Raw genomic sequence first — 9,538 nt, forward strand, 5'->3', positions numbered from 1 at the left:
TTGAGAACTTCCCGTGTTACGTGGGAAAAAGCAATTTAACATGCCACACTTCCCACACTGCTTTTCACTGCTGTGATTGAGGTTTGGGTCCAGAGTAAAGGACAAAACAAGTATTTCCTGCATTACGAGCGGTTTCCGAACATTCCAGGAGCTTGCTTTCAAACAGGAGCGTTCGAATGTGCGGGCACGAATATTGAGGTACTTTTCTGCGGTTATGGGCACGCACTAGGATGTTGCTAGGAGATGTCTCTTTGGAATATAGACAGCCATCAGAGGCTATGCTTGCATACTGCCTCGAAGAAAAATTAAAAAAACTGAGTGGACTTTAGGATTCTTGCTTATCGCCTCACGAAACCTGATCCACAGACAGCACGAGTATCTCCGCGCGCATACGGCTGTTGTGCGGGTCATCAGAATGAGGAACTGCACGCCCCTTGCGATATCGTCTTCTACAGTGATACTGAAGCACAAAATAAAAGCAAGTCGCATTTCGAAAAGCTGCGTTTCTCCCCTCCCGCTTACGGTATATACTTACGTCGGATGCATGCACACACAGTTCGCGTGCGCGCCTGTGACTGCCACACAGTTGCGTTCAGCCAGCAATGCTGAAGAGGGCCAGAACGCAGCATAAAATTTGCTGCTCACACGGGGGAAAACGCGGTACCTGACTAGTCACGTGAGCTTCGCCTCTAGCAGGGGTCCAAGGAGAACGGTCGCGGGGACGCTACTCTGGATCTAAAAAGAAAAAGAAAGGGTCTCTCAAAGCGGCGCGCATTTCCCCGTTGTTATTAAGGCGGAAGCCTTTAATGCCTCATCGTTGTAAGCAGGAGTTGTCGACATAAATGTCACGCTTTTCAATTGGTCGAATCGGTCATGACGTCACAGTGCGCGAATTTCAAAGGGGCCAATTGTACTTTGGCTAGTAACCATGCAGTTAATTAAAGGGATCGTATAGTGATGCTCCAAGTAAGTGGGAATGAGTTTAGTTAATTGCTTAGTTGCCAAACTAGCCTAACTAACCTTTCTAGTCAGGCCAGATAAACAAATAAAACCGAGTAAGAAATTGGTCGAGTTCGGGAATCGAACCCCGGTCTCCGGAGTGCGCGACGAGCATGCAACCACTCCACCATGCCAGCTCGATGGTTTGGAATGGACAAATGCGCTTCTAGTTAATACGGTGTCTTCGTTCACTCTCATCTTCCTCCCGTCCCGCTAAGGCGAGGTTCAGGTGTTCACCGAGGTATGCGAGACAGATACACTTCCTTTCCTCAAAAACCAATTTACCGACGAGCAAGGCGTAGAATCGAACGGACGATGGTGTTCTATGGACTCCCTCGCAGCGTTGCAAAACGCTGTCGCGTTTCACTCTTAGAGGGGAAGCTTAACATCGTAACAACACATCAGTGACACAACCAGCAACACCGCGCTTAAGGCTTTCGCCTCACCGCACTTTAGGTCAACAAAGTGCCCCCCTGACATTTTTTCGAGCTGACGAGTAGAACGAAACAGGGATGGCAAGAACGCGGAGGCTGTTTCGTTGTGCAGGATTGTTTCAAATTCCTCTTATTTTTCTTCCTACTTCTTTCTCTCATTTCCACTATTTCATTTTCGCCGATTTCCAGCGGAGCATAAGCAGCGCGGATTGCAGCGCTTTCATGCGGGATGCGCCCGCCGCTCGGAGACGACGATGCAAATTCTCGGCGGGACGGTAGTTCGTCTGTACGACGCGCTATCTCCTGCACTCGCGTTGCGCATCTCCAGCCAGCGAGCACGCGTTGGTTGTCTCGCACATTTGCGCACGGTGGCTTTCGCTTCAGAGCGCAGCTCCGGGAAGCCTCACCCACCCCGCTCTTTTTGTTGACCCACTGCGTCGTTGTCGGGCCGATAGGCGCACTGTGTGGGGCAGGCGGGAGGAGGCGACTCGGAAGCGGATGGCGCAACTATGAAAATTGCCCATCGAACACGTCGCCAGAGGGAAGCGCTGAACAACGAAGGTTGCAGACTGTAGATTGCGGCTCTCTGCGGGATGTGCGCAAGCGGGAGAAGCTCCGTCTCGAGAGCCCGACAGGCCGACCCGACGCTGTCGAGTTTGTGTAAACACCTAGTGTGCAAGACGAATTCGCCTGGTAAGACTTCTTTTCTAAAGCGGGCGCGCCGTAAGAAGCTGCCACTGGCACCGACTGCAGTCTATATCGGTGAACTGTCGTCGAAGTACGTCTCCCATTGGCGTTATGTCGAAGCATGTAACAGCGCGTGGTGCTCCGGGTCTTCAGGTTGTGTTATCAGTGGTGATTTACCGACATCGCGTACCGTTTCCAATACTGTTAAGCAACGCAGTAAAAATATGCCTCGTCGCAAGCGTTTTGCAATCTCAACGTGTGGTAAATGGCAAAATCTTCTTGCGTGTCTTCGCTTATCAGTGAAATATTGTGATAAATACAGTTGCTGCAGCTTCTTACGCTCGCCCCAGCATATACTTCCGAACGCGGCTTTGGCGTCTCATGTCTTCATACGAGTTTGGGTTGCATAAGCGTGGGCACACTAGGAAAAATAAAAAAAAAAAACGTGTTATTAGCGTCAACTTAAACGTGAACAGCAGCACGAGGCGTCCGCAGAGAGACTGAATATAAATGTAGCTAATTTTATCTTCCTATGCACGGTTCCCGCTATATGGAAGCGCTATTTGCGCCTGTATTTCTCCTGTTGAACCTAAGAAGCTTCCCCAGATCCCCAGTGCCGCCGGGTACCCACCGACTGTGGCAGCACCGCGTTTTTACAAGTTGTAAATGCCTGGATAAATGTTCGATTTTCCTCGTTTTTGCGACCAGTCATCTATCTGAGGAGTGGCAGCAGCCCCAAGGCGTGCCACGGAATCAGAATTGTAAAAATGCGATGATCGTCGATCGGTGTCTCGCGCGCTCTTCGAAAGCACCTAGGCTCTGCTGGCTGGCTCCGCTCTTCAGAAGTTCCGTTTTCGCATCGCAGCCACGGACGATATGGCGTCACAAAACCGCAAGTCGCCCGCTGCTCAAGTGAGTCCGCACCAATCTCATTATGCATGCTCTGAGAAAACAGCAAGCTATGAGCAGTGACGGCATTCGTCGCTCTCAGCTCGTTCGAAGCGTTCGGCCGTCTCGACAACGCCAAGCATGCTGGCCGCCAGAGCAAGAGCGGAGGCCGCCGCGGCGCGAGTACAGGCTTCTCTCAAGAAGAAAGAAGGCGCGGTGAAACTGGAAAAGGCCAGACTAGAAGAACAAGAGAAAAATACGGCTGTGGCAATCGAACGTAAGAAAGCCGAACTGGATACAGAGTCACAAGTCATGCAGTTGGAAAGAGAAGCGGCCGGCGCGGAAGCGCAAGCGGACGTCCTGGAGGCTGCCGTAGATCAGCACGGAGGGGAGGATCACATCTGTCGGACTGTCTCCGAGGCATCCGAAGACCGCGCTCAACGTACTTTTAACTACGTGCTTGACCAGGCTCACGTGCGCATCGGACCGCGCCAGCAATCGCAGCAGCATGACGGCGGGGAGCATTACGTCTATCAGGATGCCGGTGAGGCACCTGAAGATCGCGCTCCATGCACACCAAGCGCTCGCAGCCAAGGCATCACGCAGAACATTGCTCGTCATCAGGGAGATGAAGCTAACGCTCCTGAACTGACCGCCATGGCAAAGTATCTGATTCGGCGCGACCTTGCGAGTACCTCGCTTACGAAGTTCGACGACTGCCCTGAAAACTACCGGTCGTGGAAATCTACGTTCAAGGGAATGACTCGGACTCTCGAAGTCATGGCAAGCGAGGAACTTGACCTTCTCGTGAAATGGCTTGGGTCCGAGTCGTCAAGCTACGCAAAGAGGCTGTGTTCCGTGCACGTCGACAGCCCAGAGGCCGGGTTAAAGGTAGTTTCGGAAAGACTTGAGGAATGCTATGGTAGCCCAGAAATTATAGAAGAGGCCATCTTCAGAAGAATTTCGAGCTTCCCCAGACTGTCCGACCAATTGAGAGAGCTGGGGGACCTGCTTCTTGAAGTTGAGGCTGCAAAATGTGACCCTCACCTGAGTAGGCTCTCCTATCTGGACACAGCAAGAGGGGTAGACCCAACGTAGATAAGCTGCCCCAGCGCTTGCAAGACATGTGGGTCGCGAAAGCCTCGAAGTACAAACAAAATCATCAGGTCGCCTTTCCCCCTTTCTCGTTCTTTGCCAGCTTTATCAGGGACCAAGCGAAGACGAGAAACGATTCTAGCTTCAAACTCAACTCCGCAGGCAGCACCCCTTCAAGGCTCACAAGAGTAGACAGGTGGGCAACGAATGACACCACGAGAAGAACGCCCATCTCAGTGCAACTGACGGACGTGGAAGCAGGCACCGACCATCTGCCCTCAAACGCATTAAAGAAGTGGCATGATACAACCAAGTATTGTCCTCTGCACAGGAAGCCTCACCCCCTCCGGAAGTGTCGAGCATTCAGGGTAAATCCGCTGGATTAACGAAAATCTCTGCTGAAAAATTTTGGGATATGCTTCAGGTGCTGCACGTCGACAGGCCACTTTGCAATAGACAGCAAAACAGTTCTTAAATGTTACGGTTGTGGTAGAGATCGGCATGCCACGGCGCCTCATGCTCGAAATGTCAGCCACAGGCCTCCTGTAGCTCAGAACGAAGCTGAAGATGCAATTCTAGACAGGGATTCGGAACTTGAGGTGTCATCTAAGTGCACAAAGGTCTGCGGTCAAAGCAACGGTGTCAAATCCTGCTCTAAGATCTGCTTGGTGAAAGTCAGTCATCCGACTCAGCCTCACAAGACTGCAAAAATGTGTGCCATCTTAGACGATCAGACCAACAGTTTCCTTGCAAGGAACAGAGGTCTTCGACATTTTCTGACTCAATGGTCACAGTTCCCCTTACACACTAAGGACATGTGCTGGAACTACAGAGCCAATAGGAAGAAGGGCGTCTGGCTTTCTCATAGAACACATTCATGGCTCCGTGAAGCTCCCCTTGACCCCGCTTATCGAATGCAACGAAATGCCTAACAACAGGACCGAGATTCCAACACCGGAAGTGGCATTGCATCACCCTAATCTCAGAGCTGTTGCTAAATTCATTCTTTGTTTGGACCCGGAGGCCAAGATTCTACTTTTCCTCGGCAGAGACATCCTCAGAATACACAAGGTTCGACAACAGCGCAACGGACCAGTTGATGCGCCATTCGCTCAGAAACTGGATCTGGGATGGGTCATCGTAGGAAATGTCTGAATAAGTCGAAGTCGTACACCGGACTGTGTCAGCAACCTCAAAACAAACGTCCTCGAAAATGGACGTCCCTCCCTTTTCGAGCCATGTGAGAATCATTTCTTGGTCAAAGAGAAGCTCACTGTCATGCAGCGGTCGACACACTGCTTCCAACCAGCTCAGCACGCTGCTAGGAAACTCAGCTATGACGATGGGATCGCTGAAACGCTGTTCCAGACAACGGAGGATGACAACAGACCTTCCCTTTCTGTCCAGGACAGGAAGTTCTTGAAGCTTACGGACGACGAGTTCAGAAAGGACGAATCCAACAGTTGGGTAGCGCCTCTTCCTTTTCGTTCTCCAAGGCCTTGGCTTCCGAATACCATGTGCTTGGCCGAGTCACGCCTTATTGCTGTCCAACTGACCTTGAAAAGGAAACCAGAACTAATGGAACAATTCACGACCTTCATGGACAAGATGTTCAAGAACGGCCATGCCGTGGAAGCTCCACCAGTTCGAGAAGGAGAAGAGTGTTGGTACCTCCCCATCTTTGGTGTTTGCCACCCACGAAAACACGGCGAAACACGAGTTGTGTTCGACTCCAGTGCACAGTTCAAAGGCGTGTCTTTGAACAGTGTGCTGCTTACCGGTCCAGACTTGATCAACAGCCTGCTCGGAGTGCTCATCCGATTCCGGAAGGAACCCGTGGCCATAACTGTGGACATTAAGCACATGTTCTACTGCTTCCTGGTGCGAGACGACGACCGAAATTATCTAAGATTTCTGTGGTTCCGCAACAACATCTACAGTGACGTGGTGGAGTACCGAATGAAGGTACATGTGTTTGGAAATAGTCCTTCACCAGCAGTTGCAACCTATGGGCTGCGGAGAACAGCACGAGAAGGAGAGGAAGAATTTGGCAGCGACATCAGGCAGTTCATCGAGAGGAATTTCTTTGTGGACGATGGGTTGAAGTCTCTCTCTACAGGCAAGGAAGCCATCAGCCTGATACGCTGTACACAGCAGATGTTGGCCGCGTCAAACCTCAAGCTCCAAAAAATAGCCTCTAAGTGCCCTGCAGTGTTGGAAGAATTTCCAGAAAAAGACCATGCCAAGGATTTGAAGGTTCTGGATTTGTGCAATGGCACGCCGCCAATCCAACGAAGCCTGGGAGTTTCTTGGAACCTGAAGAAGGATGCCATCACATCTACGACTCCAATCGAAAAGAAGCCATTCACTCGGCGCGGTGTCTTGTCAGTGGTGAATAGCCTGTACGACCCACTTGAGTTTGTTCCTCCAGTCATCGTTCAAGGGAAGTCCCTCCTCCAAGAGCTGGTCGTTGGGACATGCGACTGGGACTGTCCACTTCCTGAAGACAAGAGGGCCGCATAGGAGACGTGCAAAGACTCCTTGCAAGTACTCGAGCAGCTGGACATACTTCGTACCTATTTCCCTGCCTCACTCACTACCGCACAGCGCAAGGAACTGCACATATTCTCCGACGCATCAACCAAGGCTGTGGCTGCAGTGGCTTACCTCAGAGTGACATATCCAGATGTTGCGTGCCATGTCGGGTTCGTCATAGGAAAGGCTAAGCTATAGCACCACATCCGGAACACACCATCCCAAGACTTGAGCTGTGCGGCGCTGTGTTGGCAGTGGAGCTAGGAGAGCTCATCAGTCGTGAAATAGATATGAAACTTGATGCTGGAAATTTCTACACTCACAGCAAGGTGGTCCTAGGTTACATACATAATGAGACTCGGAGGTTTTATGTGTACGTCAGTAACAGGGTCGCACGCATCAGGAGCTCTACACGGCCAGAGCAATAGCACTACGTTCCTTCAGACATGAACCCTGCGGACCTCAGAACAAGGTCTGTGCCAGCAGCCCAAATAGCAGGATTGGCCTGGCTGACAGGCCCGGAGTTTTTGTATCATCAAGAACACTGCTCGCGGGTATTTAAGGGCAAGTTCGACTTGGTCGATGCTGATTCCGACACGGAGGTGCGGCCCCAGGCAAATGTTCTCGCAACCAGTGTAGACGCGAAAGAACTCGGCAGCAGGCGGTTCGAGCGCTTCTCCAGTTTGATTGGGCTGACTCACGCAGTTGCAATGGTCGTGCAACTGGTGAGCAAATTTCGGGGCACCTCTCAAAAGGAGTCAAACTGGCCGCATAACAGCTCATCTCACCAACTACGACCTTCTACAGAATGCCTAGCCCGAGCGAAGGCAGTCATTATTCTGTCTGTCCAGAATGAAGCCTTTTCAGAAGAGTTGAAAAACTTGCAACAAGGAAAACGACTCCTGAAGTCAATCCCTCTGTGGAGGCTGGACCCATGGGTTGATTCCGACGGTCTTTTGTGGTTGGTGGCAGACTAGAGAGAGCCAACCATTTCGACCAGCAAGAGCGGAAGCCCATCATCTTGCGAGGACGACATCACGTCAACACCCTGATTGTACGGCATTACCACGAGCTGGTAAAACATCAAAGACGCCATTTCACTGAGGGAGCAGTCAGGGCAGCTGGGTTTTGGATCGTCGGAGCTAAGCGTAGCGGCGCCTCATACATACACAGTTGTGTTACGTGTTGCAAGCTCAGAGGAAGGCAGCTGCAGCAGAAGATGGCAGACCTGCCTGAAGAAAGACTAAGCACCGAGCCACCTTCCACTTATGTCTGACTAGATGTATTTGGCCCGTGGAAGTCGCTTCCCGTCAGACCAGAGGCGGTGAGGCCAACAGCAAAAGGTAGGCCGTGCTCTTCACTTTTTTTTTATTCGAGAAGTCTGCCATGAGGCATAAGTTGAGAAAAGGGGGAGTGGAATGTAGGTTACAGAAAGTTAAAAGAAGGAGTGTAGATCAGTTTCGGCGAAGTAGTCGCATAGGCTGCTGGTGAAGTGATTGTCCATAGTCCACTTCACATAGTCCCAGTCGTGGTTCCACCACAGGCCAACCTCCCTGCGGAGCCGTTTTCTAATGGGGGCCGTCGCTGGGCAAGTCCACAACAGGTGCCGCACATCACAAATGTCTGGTGCAGCGCCGCAGTGAGGGCACCTGTCAGTTGCTGGCAGATATTTATCACCCCACCGATAACGGACAGGCGGCCCTGCCCGAATCTGGCGCACTGATACCTCCTCCTGCCGAGCTACGGGGGAGAGGGTGCGAACACGGAGGAATTAGAGTGCATGTTCGCTGGCGCAGAGCTTTTGAATCGGAGACATGGGACAGGAACGGATCTGGGGGAAGAGGGGAACGTGGCGGGTCGTCTGATGTGTCAATGTGAGTCATAGCATCTGCTTGAATGTTATGTGGATCGTGAGCATGACCGCGAATCCAGTGTATTCTTCGCCATAAGGGGCCCGGCAAAGCAACTGAGGTCCTATTGCGGGACGAATTTTGTTGTAGCGGGCTCAGAACTAAAACTGGGCACCAGTGGCCCAGACCACGAGAAGCTAGGAACATTCCTGTCAGACCAAGGATGCACTTGGGTGTTCAACCCCCTCATGCTTCTAACATGGGAGGAGTGTGGGAATGATAGGAGTCACACGGCGAATTTTCGACTCCATGCTTCTTGAGAGTACCTCTCCACGCCTTACTCACGAAGCCTTGGTAACCTTCTTGGCGGAAGTCTCGGGGATCATAAATTCCCGACCCCTCGTTCCTGTATCAACGGACCACGAGTGCTGGGAAGTTCTGACTCCTCCAACGCTCCTGACCCAAAAAGTCGGCGGCAACACAGTGCCACCAGCCTTCGGTGAAAAGAATATGTATCGGCGACAGTGGCGGCAGGTCCAGTGGATGGCCGACGCCTTTTGGTGCCGTTGGCGACGCGAGTTCCTTACCACCCTGCAGAGTCGTCGAAAGTGGCAGGGGACAACTCGGAATCTCAAGGCAGGCGACCTCGTGCTCCTGAGAGACAGCCAGGTTCATCGCAACGAGTGGCCCATGGGACTCATTGTGAACGCCATCGCAAGTTCGGACGGCAAGGTGCGAAAGGTCGAGATCAAGACGGTGACACGGGGAGTGATAAAGACGTTTCTCCGTCCTGTGACTGAGACAGTCCTGCTTATTCCGTGTGTGGACTGAACAGATCACATAGTGGTTATATGTATAACCAGACGGGGAGTGTGCTGTCCCGAGTCCAGTTTGAATTTCCCGCCCGGGCGCCGGCTTCATCTGGGAACACGGGACTTCTCTCCTTCCCGCTCTTTCTCTTCCTTCTCCCCGTGCGCCTTCCCTTTCGCCCGCGTGCTTCCTCCCTCTTTACACCACCCTCCGGGGTTTGATCTTACGTAACTCGTGTCT

The 9,538-nt window shown here is 52.0% G+C and overlaps 1 protein-coding gene across 1 annotated transcript; it reads left to right on the forward strand.

The window, feature by feature from the left end:
* Nucleotides 1-5,618: 5,618 nt before the first annotated feature.
* On the forward strand, nucleotides 5,619-6,626 carry LOC149354508 (uncharacterized). The gene has a single exon (XM_089575993.1). The coding sequence runs from the start codon at nucleotides 5,619-5,621 to the stop codon at nucleotides 6,624-6,626; it is 1,008 nt and encodes a 335-aa protein (XP_089432119.1).
* The last annotated feature ends 2,912 nt before the right edge of the window (nucleotides 6,627-9,538 follow it).

This window comes from Amblyomma mixtum, chromosome 3 (assembly GCF_055824585.1).
Source record: "Amblyomma mixtum isolate Tamu chromosome 3, ASM5582458v1, whole genome shotgun sequence".
In the NCBI taxonomy this organism is placed as follows: Eukaryota; Metazoa; Arthropoda; class Arachnida; order Ixodida; family Ixodidae; genus Amblyomma; species Amblyomma mixtum.

Coding starts and splice junctions, on each gene's coding strand:
- LOC149354508 (XM_089575993.1), top strand. CDS start 5,619: ATGTGCTTGGCCGAGTCACGCCTTATTGCTGTCCAACTGACCTTGAAA.